The sequence below is a fragment of the Periplaneta americana genome, chromosome 10, assembly GCF_040183065.1.
Source record: "Periplaneta americana isolate PAMFEO1 chromosome 10, P.americana_PAMFEO1_priV1, whole genome shotgun sequence".
NCBI classification, from domain to species: Eukaryota; Metazoa; Arthropoda; class Insecta; order Blattodea; family Blattidae; genus Periplaneta; species Periplaneta americana.
In genome coordinates, this window is record NC_091126.1 from 164,533,364 (window position 1) to 164,552,613 (window position 19,250).

General features: G+C 35.5%; 1 protein-coding gene and 1 non-coding gene across 2 annotated transcripts in view; both read right to left on the minus strand.

Annotated features, from left to right (window-relative positions):
* Window positions 1-3,951: 3,951 nt before the first annotated feature.
* Window positions 3,952-19,250, minus strand: part of peng (Pumilio and CPL domain-containing protein penguin) — a 145,662-nt gene continuing 130,363 nt past the window's right edge. Inside the window, exons 11-12 of the mRNA XM_069838357.1 lie at window positions 12,809-12,899; window positions 3,952-4,226 (exon numbers count right to left, since the gene is read on the minus strand). Coding sequence (XP_069694458.1) covers window positions 4,052-4,226; window positions 12,809-12,899 — 266 coding nt within the window. The 3' untranslated portion in view covers window positions 3,952-4,051. The remainder of the gene's footprint in view (window positions 4,227-12,808; window positions 12,900-19,250) is intronic.
* Window positions 15,926-15,998, minus strand: TRNAK-UUU (transfer RNA lysine (anticodon UUU)). The gene has a single exon. It is a non-coding gene; the product is annotated as a tRNA-Lys (tRNA).

Genomic DNA, 19,250 nt, shown 5'->3' on the forward strand with positions numbered 1-19,250 from the left:
AAAACCAATCGTTTCCATTACACATTTCAGTATTAAAATGACTAGTAGGCTACATGATTTCCTCGACTTTTTCCAGAAATTTCAATATTTAAATTTTGTGTAGGACATCCTGATTTCTTAGGTTAACATGCAATTTCTCTTTTAATTTCGAAAAGGGTTGGTCGATTAGGTTTTCATTTCATTCATTTTTAATATAAAATATTTCCTTAGACACACTGACTAATCACATCACACCACCCACAGTACTATAACACACTGGAACTGTAATGATATACAGTAGCCCAGAAGCCTACGTGTTCTAACGCAGGTCATAAAGAGATGAGGGTGTTGGCGGTTCTTTTGTATATTCAGAGAGAGCTGCTTCGGTTGCAGCTCTAATGCAGTCTTATGGGACGGTAAAGAAAACCAGTTTTCTGCTGCCAACTGCCCTACGTTGAGCTTCAGGAACTGCCGATCACAGATCCGAAAAGTACACTACAGATAAAATTCTCGAGCAGTTCAAGGCTCCTACAGACAGTAAAATCTCGAATCGAAGGAGAATGAATTGCAAAATAAATTATACAATGAACTAGATTACATAAAAGCACGTTTTACATTTTTAATTTTTTCAAGTCCATTTAAATGGTGGTTCTGCAGCTCTGCAGTTCTTATTGTAGAGCCGCCCCTGTTCAGCGAACTATATATTCAAAATTATTGTGCCATAAAAATATCCTAATATTAAAACAGCATTCCATCAAACATGAATGACATCTTAGCAAAATCCAGGACAAACTGGCATCTTCAAATATCTTCAAAACATCCAGAACAGATGTCTAAATTCGGGTCAGCCCAGAAAAATTGGGAAGGACGATCAACTTATGAGTATGAAATTCCCTATCCCTTTGTTTGTGATTTTGTAACTTTGTGCGTTATGAAAAGAGTCTGCTTTAAATATGTGCCCATAAAAAGAAGTTTCACTCTAATTGTCTGATATATTAGTTTCTCACTAGAATGATGGATTACTGTCTAGCTATCTAGGGATGACAGAGTGACAATATTTCTTGAAGGTATACTGTCACTAAAATAACAGCAAGAAGATTGGGAGTAATTTCTGAAACATTATTAAATGAGGATCAACATGGCTTTAGAAAAGGAAGATCGTGCTCAGACTGTGTTTTCATTTTGAAACAAGTGATAGAGAAACACAGAGAGTTCAATTTGCCAACTCATATTCTATTTGTCGATTATATAAAAGCTTTTGACAAAGTTCTCAGACAAAAATTGTGGGAAATAATGCATGACAAATGGTATCCCAGACATATAATAGAAGTAATAAAAGAAATGTACAATGGCACAACAATATGCAACTAATACCAATGGAAGAACTGAACTAATTAATCAGGGAGTACGTCAAGGTTGTCCACTGTCCCCAACCCTTTTTAATATATATATATATTGACGATGCTATAAATCAATGGCAAAGACAATTAGGTTATAATTTTAAATTGGGACAAATTGTTTTAAATTTTATTTTACTTGCTGACGACCCAGTAATCCTCGCAGCTTCTGAAGAAGAATTACAAAGAAAAGTATTTTAATTAAAAGAAATTATGCTACATTACAATCTACATATCTCAACAAACAAATCAAAGTAATGGCATTTGAGGGAAAATATCCTATTAGATCAAAAATAGTCCTACAAAACAAAACAATAGAGCAAGTAAGATGTTTAAATTATTTAGGATGCTTATTATCTTATGAAAAAGAGAAAGATCTAGATAATAAATTATCAAAGATCCAGCATATGTGCGGAAAAATTCAAAGAACCTTGCGTAACAAAACCAGGAAAGAGACAATGATGAGATTCTATAAGGTTTTGGCAGTCCCACTTCTAACATATGGAAGTGAAAACTGGACATTAAATAAATCTGGAAAAAGGAAGATCAAAATGGCAGAAATGCGCTTCTTAAGAAGGATAGCAGGATACACTCTAAGGGATCGTATTCGCAATGCCGATATTAGAGAACAATCACAAATATATGAATTAGTAAATAAATTGACAGACAACAAACTAAAATGGTCTCAACATATAGACCAAATGGAGACATCTCTACTATCAAAACAGGCATTACAATATAGACCTAGAGGCAGACGGACGCCCCATGACCAGTTGGAGGGATATGCTTTGAGTTGGCACAGGCTTATAGCCCAACCTTGAAGTAGAAGAAGAAGATAAGTCACTTTTCATTGTTTGTCACTTCTGTTAAGTACAGTAAGGCAGCTGGCTGACAGTGTTCTGCTTCCTCTCTCCGAATTTAAAGTTAATATGATCGAATAATACTTGGTTGCATTTTCTCCCAAGTGAAATAAATGTTTAGTAATCCCATGATAAATTCTCAGATTCTCGATAACGCTAATAGGGATATCCTGAACTAGCACCAACAGATAGCGCACGCATACTTTGAGGGATGCACTTTGCGTGTGCATTTGTTTTTCGGTATATAAACATTGAGGATATACGTAGTGTATTAATATACTAAATATTCTTAAAAACAACAAAAAAAATAGCAAATTTTTGTTATGTTCCTATATGTAAACACCAGGGAAAGCTTTTTGTCTTCAATCAGGTCCCGAATATTCTGAATATATGCTTTAAACCTTAAAAAATATAAGTAATTAAGTTGCACCTCACAAGTGCTAGCTATTAAATAAAAGTAACTACTTAAAGTAAGGAATTGTTGACTACAGTTTCATTTTGGAAGAGGAAAAAGAAAAATTAATAAAAGCATATGCAACCTCGACAGCAAGCTATGTTAGCTTCGATTATATGCAGTAGTTGTAGGAGTCTCCGAAGTTTACGCCTGCAGTAAACTCTAGATAAACTGGAATGTTTATTATCCAGGACGATCCATAGTAAAATCCATTTCGTGAATAATGTTTTTAATGTATTGTATTCTAATTATTAAAACCATGTTTTAAGTTCAAATTTTCAAAATCATCCCACACAGTATTCAAAACTGCATGTCCTTAACCTACAAAACGCACGACTAATCGTGATACTACTGCGATCATATTATATCATCCTATTAAAAAATGCATTTGATCTTTCTGTAACTACAGAAAAAAATACAAGGAATTCAATCTCGATAGTCTCTTCCCTATGAAAAAAACACATTGGTGGCTGCATATCCTATTTTTAGCGTACGGTTCCTAAATACTAATGATTAAAGAGGGCAATATTCACCTTCGACATCCCGGTAGTTCCTATTTTTTTATTAGTGCACTTCATTCTCAGAGTTCTCGTTTAGGTTCATGTACATTCAATGTACTCGTATCTATATTCTGCATACTGCAGATTTCCCCACCTATCTCTGGGAATCGCTCAATATTATGCAGGTTTACGCTATTATTTATTGTAAATTAAATTAAATTATGAGGTAAGAAAATATTGAATTATATTAAATTATACTAGGTTATGCAAAATAATTGTAAATATAATTTTGACATGCACAGAAAACCAACAAGCGGGAAAACGTAATCAACTGTAGCATATGACATAACATAGCCCTACATGATGTGCCGCATGGAACGCTCCTGCCAGCTAGCGGTAAAACTTCGCATAAGATATCCCTATTCAATTGAAGCTAAATAACTGATACAGCATTGTTAAATAAGGACATTTATTATCCTCTGCAGCTCTCTGTGTTTTACATCGTTATCATGCACTTAGTAAGAGACAGTAGGCTTCCAGATATCCAGCATGCAACTGTGATACTGCAAGAAATGAAGCATGAACTAAGAAAGATACCCGGAAAACAAAATATGGTACTCAAAGGTGACATTTCCAATACAAACCTTTCAAAATCAGCAGCTAATTAAACTCATCCTCCACGATGATCTATTTTCCTCTAAGCTACATGACTCAAAATACCTAGAAAAATTTCATCCGGAGATCCTACAATGGATAAGGAATATTTTAACTTTCCTCTTTATTTCACATCTCAATTACATATAAAATGTACACTCTTATTACCATCCCAATATTATTGATATGATAAACTTCACATATGCTTCAGCTTCTGTCTACTCCTACCATTTTATGCTCATCTTTCTTGTCGCTTTTATGGTCAATCTTCTTAAGTAGAATTTGTGCGCCAACAAATTTCTGCTCCTTTATAGTGTTCTCCAGAAGCTCAACTTTATTTCTGGTCTCAATAACTGCTGAATCGATTGTGCTTTCTAACAACCTGTAAAAGAAAAGAGAAAGACATGTAACAATGTCATTTTAAAAATTCTGCATTAAAATAATCATACATCTTGATTACACAACTTTTAACACTATATCACATTGGAAAACATATTATATCACTTTCACGTGTTAAATTTTTTATTTTGTTTCAGCCATCATCAGAACTGGTTGTTACTGGTCTTGGCGCCTTTTGTTTGTTTCCTGTGGGTGTGTGTTTGTGTAATGTAATGTGGAGTCAAAGAGTGTGTGTGTTCTGAAATTAAGTTGTGTGTTGAGAATTTCATTTTTTTGTGTTTGTATATTTCGTATTCTTCTAGTGTGTTTAGTTTCTGGCTATCATTCATTCATTCATTCATTCATTCATTCATTCATTCATTTATTTATTTTTCTTCCATAGATCTTACATGAGCAATGAAGCTTTAAGATGTGGAACAAGTCAAAATTTTACAATATTACAAATACAATTTTTACAAATTTTTATAATTTTACAATTCAGTAATTTTCTACAATTTTTACAATTTTGTGCAATTTTTTACAATATTTTGGCGAGATGTAGTGAGATGAGGTGAGGTGAGGTCCGAGGATTCGCCAAAATATTACCCGGCATTTGCCTTTTGGTTTGGGGAAAACCTCAGAAAAACCCAACCAGGTAATCAAATCAAAGGGGGGTAATCTAATCAAAGGAGTTGATGCCATGGACTCGCCATAGACCAAAGGGGGATCCAACCCAAGCCCGAACGCAGCTCCAGATCAGCAGCCCAGCGAGTCTGCCGATTGAGCTACATCGATGGCTCTACTAAAAGTATACAATACATAGCCAATCAGATTATTAAATTTACAAACGCAAACGATCATTTATCAGTTGAGCTATATGTATAATACAAAACAATTAAGTTAATTAAATTTAAGGCATAAACAATTCAACCAGTTGTGATCTACAAAAATTGATAATACAGATCATGCAAACTACTTCAAATTACAAACACAAACAATTTATCAACAGAGCTATATAGATTACTATTCAATTTAAAGCATATACAATTCATCGGCCAAAACTATACAAATATATACAATACAAAGTAGCATACTTTCATTAAGCTATACAAATTTGTGCAATTAATATCAAGTGGATTAATTCAATTTATAATCATAAATAATTCATCAGTTGAGCTAAACAGATTACTATACAATTTACAGCATACACAATTCATCAATTGAGCTATACAGACTACCACTCAATTTACAGTAGGCCTATATACAATTCATCAGTTGGATGTGTAGAATTTCCATGTCTGTGTTTATATTGCTGTACGTGTGCTTGGCGTTTGTGATGTGTTCTTTGTAACATGTCTGAAATGATCTGCCTGTCTGTCCCATGTAGAAGTTGTTGCAGGTATTGCATTTGAGTTTGTATATACCTGTGTGGTTGTATTTGTTTGTTTGTGTTGTATGTGTGTTGAGATGTTTTTGTAGAGTAGTACTTGTTCTGTATGCGATGTTGTAATTTAATTTCTTGAATGAGGTTGCAATCTTGTGTGTGTTTTTATTTTCGTATATTAGTGTGATGTATTTTTTGTGTTGTTGTATTTGTGTTGTATTCTTATGTTTTTTGTGATTATGTTTTGTCTTTCGTATTATGTTGTCTATTATGTTGGGGTTTTATCTGTTTTTTTGTGTTATGTATTTGATTGTGTTTAGCTCTTCATTGCAATCCTGTTGGTTCATTGGTATGTTGAGTAGTCTGTGTACCATTCTTCGGAATGCAGCTTGTTTGTGTTGTGTTGGGTGATTGGATGTGTTGTGTATGTGTGTTGTTGTTGTTGTTGTTATGGGTTTTATGTAGATTTTGAATGTGTGTTTGTTGTCGACTTTTGTTATTGTGATGTCTAGAAAATTTATGGATTTGTTGTTTTCAATTTCTAATATGTAGTGTAGCTTTGGGTGTATTTTGTTTATGTGTTGATGTAGGTTTTGGATCTGGAACCACACAGGCGTATACAAACTCAAATGTAACACCTGCAACAACTTCTACATACGACAGACAGGCAGATCATTTCAAACACATTACAAAGAACACATCACAGCCATGACAAAATTACGAAACACTTCCACATATGCAGAACTCATCACAAATGCTAACCACACATACAGAGACATCAACACAGACATGGAAATTCTACACATACAACCAAAAAGCCAGAAACTAAACACACTAGAACAATACGAAATATACAAACACACAAAAACACATCCAAATAAAATTCTCAACACACAACTCAATTTCAGAACACACATTCTCTTTGACTCCACATTACACTACACAAACACACCCCCACAGGAAACAAAACAAAAGGCGCCAAGACCAGCAACAACCAGTTCTGATGATGGCCGAAAGCAGGCCGAAACATGTAACAAAAATTTAACACGTGAAAGTCATATAAAGGTAAGCGTTCACTACATCGTATCGCACTCCTCATACGAATCGCACGCAACATATATTTTAAGTGCAGTGCATTCACTGTAACAGCTCCATCTCATAGCCTCATCTGATTCCCCTATCAGCTGTTTGAAACATGACGTCGTACGATATTGATATTGCTGAAAACGGAGGAGTTGAGGTTAGGTCTATTAATTATGACTGTTAGTGAATAAGAATTTGTAATTGTTTCATGCATCTTAATTGAAGAGAAAGAAACGAAAGAAATATTGGTTACAATATATATATATGTAAGAAATGACTTGATTACTGTAACGTGAATGCCTCAAACTATATAATTCTTCGCAATTTTCTACAAGCAAAATAAGTTTTCCGTCTGCCATTTTGGTGCGACACTGAACATGGCACAACATAATAGTAACAGTTAACCAATTAAAATTGATTTATTAAAGAAGGCCATGATCGCATGCATCGGAAAAGTTGCTCATCCAAGAAACGTGGATGGATTTGCCGAGAGCTGGTGCGTACGATACGATGTAATGAACGCCGTTACATAACAATTACAGCGAAGATTGTCTTTTTCAGATCCTTGCAATTCGTCCGATGAGTGTGATATCATGTAGTGAATGCTTACCTTAATACGTTTTCTAAAATAATCATATAACTATCAATAAGGTCAGTGAGATCAGTAAACAAAGGAAACATCGAGTCTGGACAAGGAGGGGAAGTGGAAAAGACGGGAGCGAGCCTTCAACTAGCGGTGTTGTGGTAAGAAGTAATCAAGGACAGAAGAATTATAGTTTAAGAAACTGGTGTTTAAGGAACGAGAGCATAAAGGGAAAGACAAAAAACAATGATGCAGGAACAAGGAACAAACGGCAACATTGAGAAAGAATAATTAGTGGGTAAGGAATGGTGATTAAAGTGAGGAAAAGAATAGTGAAATAGTGAAGTAATGAGGCAGAATATTAAATAGGGTAGGAGATATACGGAAAATGACAGCATAAGGAAAATCAAAATGCGTTATAGTCAAGGATAAGGAAAAAAGGTAGTGCAGAGAAACTATAATGAAAGTGTTCAGAAGATAAGCACTACATGAACAAAGGATAAAATTTAATAGAGCATGAATGACGGACGGACTTTATTGGAAGTGATGTGGGTGATTGGAAAAGGGATGGAGAAGGTGCTGCTGTGGGGTGATGAGTTAGGAAATAAAACAGGTTAGTTTGAAGGTATAAATAGGACAGAGAAGAGTGGATGAACTGTTTTTGTAGGTTATGGAAGAAGGAAAACAAACAAGCAAACAAAAACAACATAGAAAAAGCACACGTCTATGATGAGATAAATAGTATATATTGTAATCAGAAGGCTATGGGTAGCCCATATACAGAAATGTTGTGTCTGTTGCTTGAGTCATGGTTCAGAAATAACAGGAATACCAAATCTACAATTTATTTATGTATCAATGGGGGGGGGGGAGTAAAAAAATTGAAAAGTCCTTCAAAAAAGAGAAAGCATGAACCCACTGTTACTGCATCTGATAAATTCAATTCAGATGCGTTGAGTAAGTGTCTTCTAGGTCTCTACAAAGAAAAATTATTCAGATCTTGAATGATAATGTAGTAGTTGTGAGAGGAAACCTCAACACTCAATTATAAATAACTGATTAAATGGCGATCTTACTCATGTTAATTATGTAAAAATGTGTGGCTTACAGCTGTTTCAGTGTTACTTGACACCATCCTCAAAGCCTACTAGATCTTGGCACTATCTCAACTTCGCTGCCTGTTGTGTGGGTGCGTTCGTGTGATGAAGAGTTGTGTCAAATAGTGTGTGTGTTCTGAAATTGATCTGTGTATTGAGAATTTGATTAGGGTGTGTTTTAGTGTGTCTGTATATTTCATATTGTTCTAGTGTGTTGAGTTTTTGGTTTTTGGGTTGTATGTGTAGGATTTCTATGTCTGTATTTATGTTATTGTATGTGTGGTTGGCATTAGTTATGTGTTCGGCATATGTAGATGTATTGTGTCCTCTGGTTATTGCTTTAATGTGTTCTTTGTATCGAGTTTGGAATGATTTGCCTGTCTGTCCAATGTAGAAACTGTCGCAACTATTGCATGTGAGTTTGTATACGCCTGTAAGGTTGTATTTATTTGTTTGTGTTGTTTGTGTGTTGAGACGTTGGGAAAAACGTAATACGGTGAACGCTAAGCTCCGCCAATGACCCCTTTCCACTTTTCCCCTACAAGCTCACCACACACACACTCTAGCGGGAAAGATTGGAAATAGTGGTTTAGGGTGGGGTGACATCTATTGTAGGAAAGTGGAACAAAAAGAGGAACTTCGTCCTGTCTACCTCTGTCTCTCCCCTCTCTCTCTCCCTCCAGCCTCTCCTTCTCTGTTCCTTGCTTCATGTCTCTCTTTTTTTTTTTTTTATTATGGTTTCGCAGTGGGTAAGTTTCGATCCGGGTAAGTTCGTAACTAAACGCTTAAACACACGCTTTTTGGTCGTGCTTTAGACCTCTCGGCTACCGAGGCGAGTTGGGAGTAAAAGGGAAAATGAATCTTTTTATGTTTAAGCGAACTGCCATAACGTATTGCAGAAGAATGGCACGGGGGACAATGACCGAGGGTAGAAAGTGGTGGGCTTGTGAATGTAGCTTGGTAGAGGTTGACTGCGGGGGGTGGCATATGTGTTAACGTGCGCTGGTGGAGCTTCATTGTGTCCATGTCCAGCTTTGTGTACAGACGGAACCACGTGTAGTGGTGAGCCGTACCGAAGACGTGTACTTCTTCCTCAAATTGTGCAGGGAGAATTTGAAGGCGGATACGGTAAGGTACTGTGAGGAGCATGGACTACTTTCTAGTCATTAAAAGTGTCCAACCTGTGGGAAAAATATGAAATTAGCGCTGAAAAGCGATGCTACTGATGGTGTGCATTGGACAGTGGGGCAGTGCAAAGTTAACAGGTGAGTGTTGATTAATGAAAAAACCACATTACAAATTAGCGCCGAAAAGCGGTGTGCTCTGGTGACTATTGTGTTACTTCGAGGACAGTGCAAAGTTAACAGGTGAGTGTTGTTTAATGAAAACCACATTACATTGTATTGTGTTGTGTTAGTACGTGTGGTGGAGTGTTATCTAATGCGTATTACATTGTGGTAGGCAGTGATCCATCGAAGCGGGACAGATAGTAGAGAGAGACAGTAGAGAGAGAGAGAGCATGTGAGCGAGGTGCCGAGCGGCGTGGGTGGGGATAACTTCCCCTACTGGCATTCGTCGTGTTACGTTTTTGCCGAGATGTCTTTGTAGTGTGTTTTCTGTTCTGTATGCTATGTTGTATTTCTGTTTTCTGAATGAGGATGCAATCTTGTGTATGTTTTTGTTTTCGTATGTTAGTGTGATGTATTTCTTGTGTTCTTGTGTTTGTGTTGTGTTTTGTGTGTTTTTGTGTTTGTTGAGTTTTTGTTTTGTCTTCCTTATGATTTTGTCTATTATGTTTGGGTTGTAACCATTTTCTTGTGCTATGTATTTGATTGTGTTCACTTCTTCATTGTAGTGTTGATGGCTCATGGATATGTTGAGTAATCTGTGTACCATTGTCCTGAATGCAGCATGTTTGTGTTGTGTGGTGTGATTATCTTACTCTTTACTATGTAAAATAATTAAAGTTCATTCATTCATAGTGTTCTGCCCAAAGACAGGCCTTTCACTGCATACTCAGCTTTCTCCAATGTTTCTTATTTTCTGCCTTATTTTTTAATTTATTTTAAGAGCTTTTTTGTCACAACATACATTTTCTTCTGGAAATATTTATAAAATTTCAATGAACTTTAAGAATGTTGAACCAAATTTTCAAACCAATCGAGGTTAAAAAACACAAGACTCAGAGTATATAAAATGAAAATCTAGCAATTTCAATACTACTGTATGGTAGCGAAATCTGAACTCTCTGAAAACAAAGATTAAACACTTAAGAGATGAAATTTCTCAGGAGGACATCTGTTTACATTTTATTAGATCAAATTTTGAGCTATCAGCCGAGAGGGAAGAGAAGACTGGCAAGTTCATTAAAACATTAGACAGAAGACTTTCATTTGCTAGCCGAAACAGGCAACCTGGGGCCTGTTTCACAATGTATACAAGCTTTGTAAATTGTAAACTTTGCTTGTAGATTGTAAACTTCTGTTTCACAATCTTTGTTTTTGTAATGTTGAACTTTACAAAGGAAATCAAATCTTTATAAATCGAATTTTGCTCACTTTACAAGCATTCTGTTTCACAATGAAGGGGTAATTTTACAAACGTGTAAACTTTACTTGTAAAGTTAGCACATTTTTCTACAATAGCTCTGAGATGTGTAAAGTTTGATATTGCAACAAATTCTGAATAAATACAATAAAGATATATTTATTAAATTAAGTTTTGAGTAACTGGGTAATATTAAGAATTAAACTAGAGCAGTTTTGATGTTATTAAGTAGTTCTAATGACTCAGACGAAGATATTGAATTTAGGCCTAATCAAACAAAGACGTATATGTAAAATTTTCCGGCCAAGAATTAATAATACGTTTGTATCATTGTATGAATTTAATGAACGGTTTTGAATGAGTCCCGAGCTATACTTCAGAATACCGCAGGAGTATTTATATACGAAGACTGTACTTAATAAATAATCGCACTTAAAAAAGAAGTTCCCTGCACCAAAAATAAATTAATTCAATAATACAATAACGACACTACTTACATGGTATTCTGAAGTCGTTTCGAGTCCCGTTTCGCTGGAATCTCTCCTTCAAGATATGGGACATCACATCCAACATGGAAAAGTGGTGCCCTAACCTCAAAGCGAGAACTGTATTGTTTTGCATTGGTTTAATATACTAGCTGTCAGTTCCGTGCGTTAGTAGAAAAGCATGGAATTTCTAAGATATGTGTGCAAAAGTGCCCACAGGGTAGTTGATGTTGTTAAAAGAGTTAAATTCGAGACAGGTTACCAAAATGTTATTTACTGCAGCACATAATTTTTATGCTGCTGCTGGGGTCACTAATGTTTGTGAGGTTATGGATGTAATATTAATAAATACGGTGAATGTAGAGTATCCAACGCCCACTGAACGAATATTTCACTTTTATTACTACCATTGTTGCGCTATAATCGTATATGCAAGGTAGGCTATAACGAAAACCTAAACTAACCAAACCTAACCTGTCAAAGAAGCAACAGGTTATACTAAATATGTGTAAAATTGGCCTATGTCTCTATAGTGGGTGGGACATAAGTAACATTGACCATAAATACTTATAGATCAACACAAAAAAATGAACCTGATTTTGTGGTAGACATTGTAATTATTTTATCAATTGCATATTTGTACGCGGACCAAATCTGTTATTTACTTGTGTGACTGAATTTGGCGCTTACTTTGGTCATTTAAATAATAGACGTATTGGTATACTCGACCAATCACATCACATGAAACTCCACTGTCGCCAATATATAAAAATCTAAATACTTTTAATTTTTTTAAACAATACTTTATATTTTCTGTTGGTGAAATATGAATCAGCAAGCTTAGAATAATCTATTTTAGTACAAAATATAAACATATGTATCGAAAGTGGTAAAAATACAGCGACTTTAGCTCTGCTCCTTAGCGATTTTTGTTAACTATCGTTGGCGATATTGTGTAACCAATAATGCATATTTGTAAATTTCTTTAGCTGATTTTGTAAAGTTCGTCAAACTTTACAAATTAATAAGATAGCATTGTGAAACACAATTTACAAGCATTTGTAATCTTTTACTTGTTATTTGTAAATTGTTAATTTGTAATTTGTAAGGATTGTGAAACGGGCCCCTGGTCAACATTTCTTTAAGGATTATGAGAATGATTCCTTAATGGGTTTCCTGGCAAATGAGTACCACAGGTGAAACAGAGCATAAAGTTCAACAGTGAGCAGACAGCTTGAAGTGGGGAGCTACAATTCCTTGCTCCCTCTGTATTTTAATAATATGTATAGTATCATTAAGCATCACACGCTCTCTTAAATACAGAACAAAGGAAATATTAATTCATCAAAACAAAACTTCGATGTTTGCATTAATGCTGCACTCTTAAAAAATGAAAAGCATACGTACGCCACTAAGAGGAAGCATCCCCTGTTGTAAGGTATCCACGACTCAAGAATGGATTCTGTCAATCTTGAAGCCAAGACAAAACTAAAGGTTTCTGTGGAGAAAAGAAACATAATGAGCATGAGTTATTTATATGACAAATAAACTACATTAAGTTTCAAAATTCAGTCACGAGATTGATACATTCTATAGTTTAGGCTGGTATTCATAGTCGACACTTTCTATTGAAGTGTCCTTTGGAAGACGCAAAGTTTCACTTTTCCGTTGCACAGTCGACACTTTGGTGCAAAGGAACACTTTGGATGAAAGTGTACTTCCGACCACACTTTGAGCCGAAAGTGTCACTTTGTACAAAAATGGCAGACGTCTTGGAAGTTGTCGATTTATTTATTAGAACGTGCAGAAGAGGGGCACAATTATGGGACAATGTACGAAAGCGCTACATTAGAGAGAGGCCTAAAGACAATCCCGTGGAATTTTATGATGATACAGAATTAAAGAAAACGGTTCCAATTCAATAAAGAAACTGTTGAGACTGCGCATCTTTTCAATGACCAATTGACAAAAACGAATAATAGAGGTTTGCCAGTGCCTCCAATAATACAGTTATTGACTGCATTAAAATTCTATGCTACAGATATGTACCATACATTAATATCTATAATATTATAGTTCAGGTATTTCTGTCGTAACATTCCTATATTTATAACCTCAATTCGATGAAGTGATATGTAGGTAGATATGCCTATATAACCTACTTTTTATTACTGAAACGAATTTTTTAACTTAAATAATATTAAACTAACTTCAACCTAATGTAGGCGTAACTATCTTGAAAATTAGCACTGAGAGACTTCACGTATCTGCTTTCTAAGCAGATTCCATAAGTATATTAGGTTTAAAATGATTTTGATTTTTGTTGACTACCTGTATTTTGAGATAAGATTTATCTTGATTATAATCATTACTCTTTTGATAATATCATTTTCATCCGGTAAGCAATACATCTGATATGGCTGCTTCTGCTGAGATATTGTCTCTAGTTCATGTGTAGTCATAACCTCACCATGAAAAGAGATCTCATACCATTAGGCCTATTTTGTTTTGCATAGTAGAAAAACTCTGCATTCAAAATATTCCTGAAGAGTGTTCATTTCATTCTTATGACTTCTACTCACTATTCACGAAAAAGACAAAAATGAAAATAAAGGGAATAAAACGATATATCAATGAAGCAGATACCTATAAAACCTAACCTAACGATATAAATGACTATCTTGAAACTTAACCTATTCAGTCCAACTTAACCTAACTATATAAACCAATAGAAGATATGTACAAAATCTAACCTAACTATATAAATCAGTGGAACAGATACATACAAAACCTAACTTAACAATATAAATCAATGAAAAAGATATGTACAAAACCTAATCTAACTATATAAATCAATGGATGAGCTATGTACTGTACAGAACCTAACCTAATTTCACCAGCAGTATCACTACCTATTTAATAAAATATTATATATCTGAACTGACTGAAATAATCTAAATTATCAGCAACAAAAACTAGAAACTAAAATAAAACAACTATAAATATATATTTTCTTCCTCGCACGATCTATTAGGCTCCCAAATCAAATCACAGGCATTATAATCTGTGGGTTACACATTAATTTGTTATTGTTTGTTCACTGTTTTGAAAGGCATTGTGGGACTTCTGTTACCAACCAAATTGTAACTCTACACTTTGCTGGCGTAAAGTGACACTGTGTAAAGTGCACTTCTTCAATCGTCTATGAATACCACTAATATGAAAGAGCCACTTTCTTCAAAAGTGTCACTTTGCAAAGTGGTGATATAAAGAGTCGACTATGAATACGAGCCTTAAGTAACACAATAAGAGAGAAATTGTGTTGTTTTCCTATCAAAAACTTCTGCAACAAGTTTTGCTACTGATATGCTCTTTTACAACAATGAACAAAGAACTCTTTGATAGGGACATTCAGACAACTTCACAGTCTGTCTTGAATTTGATGATGGTTCTGAGCCCTACAAACACCAGAAGCTTATCACAAGGGGACGGATGTTGATGAAATGTCATTATTTTTCTTTTAGCTTTAAAGTAATGCTCTTTAATAAAGTAATTAATTTTATGTTGTAACAAAACAATGTATGCAATTTTATTTTGAATTTTTTGCCTTTTTTATTCAATAGATCTTTTTTTGGGGGGGGGGGACATTATTAGCTACAGCTCGATTCAACGTTATTGGTCCCTGTCCTTGGTTGTTTGACTAGTGAGCGAGCTGTGTTTTGCGTCATAAGAAATAAATTTAATCACAAATGTGCATAGGAGGGGAAGAGGGAAGAGGAAGAATGAAAATAATATCTATGCTCATAGCTGAGGGACACTCATGTCAAGAAAATATAAGTCATCATGACATTGCTTAGAACCCAGACGTAGTGGTTATAATGGGAGATGTGGAAGAATATTGTGTTTTTAAGGCGGAGTGTACAGCAGCATGATAAGAAGGGAGCTTTAGATGTTATGACTGCTCAGCCTGAACTCTGTAACCCAGCCCACCAGCAGTGATGAGCAACTTGCTCTTAGTCTACCTACTTACATTTTGCAGGGGCCAAAATCCCTGAATCAAGCTGTATATATTGAATTAATCGGACTTCAGATGTATGCAAACAAATTGTTCTTCCTCTGACACATATCATCAAGTGAGATGTACTGACTGTTAATACAAATGTACCGTACATATAAGCTAGGATGAACCGTAAATAATGTCATTAATTTCAGGGGGTTATTCTTTGAGATATTTCAAACAAAGAAGTTTAATATAATTTTACGTGTTTCCATTTCCTTTTTGAAGATAAAAATTGTTTCATATGAAACATTTCATAGTATGTTTTGGGAAAGCCATTGATTTAATTCCCAATATCCTCAGTCAATTTAAGAGAGCAGAGTATTATGACAATAAATGATTGAAGAAATATTAGTATTGTCCTTTAAATATGCAAAAATTTGTTCCGAACAAATGTAACATTCAAATCAAGCTTTCAGGTATAACTCCCTGTAAAGTTGATTTGAATAATTTTGAGGGAAAAATTGTTCTGGGGCCGGGTATCGAACCCGGGACCTTTGATTAAAAGTACCAATGCTCTACCAACTGAGCTACCCGGGAACTCTACCCGACACCGATCCAACTTTTCCCTCTATATCCACAGACCTCAAAGTAGGCTGACAACAGTCAAGCAACCAACATTGAGTGCACACTAACTCTGTGTGACTTAAATTGTGGTTTTCTGTTAAAGAACAGTGACGTGTATTATGCAAATCAAGCTTTCAGGTATAACGCCCTGTAAAGTTGATTTGAATAATTTTGAGGATATAGAGGGAAAAGTTGGATCAGTGTCGGGTAGAGTTCCTGGGTAGCTCAGTTGGTAGAGCGTTGGCATGTTTAACCAAAGATCCCGGGTTCGATACCCGGCCCCGGAACAATTTTTCCTTCAAAATTATTCAATTCAACTTTACAGGGAGTTATACTGGAAAGCTTGATTTGCATAATACACGTCACTGTTCGTTAACAGAAAACCACAATTTAAGTCACACAGAGTTAGTGTGCACTCAATGTTGGTTGCTTGACGGTTGTCAGCCCACTTTGAGGTCTGTAGATATAGAGGGAAAAGTTGGGTCGGTGTCGGGTAGAGTTCCTGGGTAGCTCAGTTGGTAGAGCGTTGGTACGTTTAACCAAAGGTCCCGGGTTCGATACCCGGCCCCGGAATAATTTTTCCATCAAAATTATGCAAATGTAACATTGTATAATACCTTTGCAGAAAGAAAAGTTACATTTGTTCGGATCAAATTTCTGTAGAGTAGTGGCAAAAAAAAAAAAAAAAAAAAAACCCGGACCGACCCTTGTAGCTGATTTCGTAGGTTTGTTCACTCCAGAGCACGATAGACTGGTAACTAAGACTTTTGTGGTTCGAATCCTGCCTGGGAAGGAAACTTTTTTTTGTTCCTTATTCAAATTTATTCCCAATACTTTTCGATTGCAGCAATATTTTACTACTTAATTAACTTATTATTCCCAGAACATGAATTTTACCAGCAATCGAAAAGTATTGGGAATAAATTTGAATAAGGAACAAAAAAGTTTCCTTCCCAGGCAGGATTCGAACCACGAAAGTCTTAGTTACCAGTCTATCGTGCTCTGGAGTGAACAAGGCTCTGAAATCAGCTACAAGGGTCAGTCCGGTTTTTTTTGCCACTACTGTACATTTAAAGAACAAAACTAAAATTCTTTCAATAATTTATTATTATAATAATATGCTCTCTTAAAGTGACTGAGGATATTGAGAATTAAATCAATGGCTTTCCTAAAACACTCCATGAAATGTTTCATATAAAACAATTCTTATCTCCGAAAGGAAGCTAAAAACGAACAAAATTGTATTAAACTTTATTGTCTGTAATATCTCAAAGAATAACCCCCTGAAATTAATGACATTACTTATGGTTAACTCTGTACATTATCCCACTGCATTATCCTAAAGCAAGATTTTTATACACATCTTCAATCATCAGGGATGATATGAACATCACAGGCTAAAAGAAGAACTGACAACACTGTTGTAACAAGTTTTGTTATTTTCGTTGCTATCAATAAATGTTAGTTTCATTTTAGTTCATAAAGTATACCTTATTCTACATTATCTACCAAAAAGTAATTGGGCACCGATGATTTTAGTTAATTTAGTACGTCATTTGACTCTTGTTGTAGTGAGCAAGAGAATCAGTTGAGGAAGAGATGGCACGTGGTGCAGAACTATCAGACTTTGATAAGGGCATAATTGTGGGGTGCCATCTCAGTGGACTCTCTAGAAGGGCAATAGCCGCTACGACAAACAGGCCCAAATCAACAGTAGCATTTGTCTTACGTAAGTGGAAGGTCGATGGCAATGGCGGCTCCTGCATATTTCTTAAGAGAAGGAAAGAAGTTAAAAGCACAAAATGACAACTTCTTGAGAGAAACAAGCTACAAATTAGCCAACATGCATACATGTAAGACCAGGTAGTGTTAGGGTTGGCCTTCCCTTTTGTATAGCAATAATCTGTTTTTGTAAACTAAGTTTCCTAAATTGCCCAAAATATAATATGTTTTCACTTCCATTCATTGTTGAATAATTGTACAAATTAACAATTACAAGGAAATTCACAACTCGCAGCATTTTTCACGCACACTACAGCATCACACGTGTTGGAAGAGACCAGCTACTAACACGTAACCGAAACCATTTTACGGAAATGGGAATGAGAAATAATCTGTTAGGAAAGCGAGAACACTGCACCCACCCACGTGGTCTGTGTTGCCACATGTACATTTTACAAGTTCGGTATCACATGCTTTTGAAGAATGTCAGTTCTTGTAAAGTCATACTACCATTATTGTTCAAAGCTTCCGGGGCCGATTAATTTTTTTATGTTAAAAATAATCTAGTTTGCAGTACTGTCAATTTCAAACATATTTGTACAAAACTGACAACTTGGCTGTTGTCCTGTCTAGTAGACAATGAATGGAAGTGAATTTCAAAGGCCAAAAAGATCTGCGATACTAACTTAGAACTACTTCCTCTCTGTTTTACATAAATCGAACTTCAACTTTCAGATATCCTCGAAAGTTTCAAACCATGAATATAGCTTATATAAAGTGCAATGAATATATGTATTTTGATTTATAATTAAAAAAAAAAAGTTTATATGGTGTCTTTTATAGCTTTGCGTTAAAACTGTTTTTAGTGTGTCTCCTCCTAGATGTGTTATAGTCTGGTTGAATGCAGCATCGTTAGATGGCAGCGGTAGCGAGCTTGCTGCAAGACCAGTCGGTTTCTATTTCCCTGATTCAGAGGAGGATCTCCTTCCTATCTGTTCATTTACTTGCTTTAAAACTCTACTTCTTTCTCTGGCCGCTAGTATGCTGTTGTCTATGTGTGTTAACTGCAGTAAAGGAGGAGTGGATTAACTTTCCTCCACACAAACAATCTCGCATCCTTCTCATAGTTTCTAGCAGCACTCGATCAACCGAGGTTTTCTTATAGCTGTGAACTTAAAAATTTTCGAATCTTCCTCGAATTTCAAGGCATATATTTCATTTGGTATTTACTTTCAAAAGAAGAAAAATGTGAGGAGGATGTTCCTCCCTTCCCTCCCCCGAGGAACCGCCACTGGTCGATGGACATTGTGACAATGGTGAACGTTCAGGGCGACCAAAAATTCTGACCAACAGAGATCGCAGAACCTTAAAACGTGAGATTATAAAGAACAGGGCACAACCAATGGCTACCATCAGACAGGAGTTTCAAGCAGTAACAAACGTGTCTGTTTTCATTGGAACACTGCGAACAGAGGCCCACCAACTCGGATATTACGGAAGAGC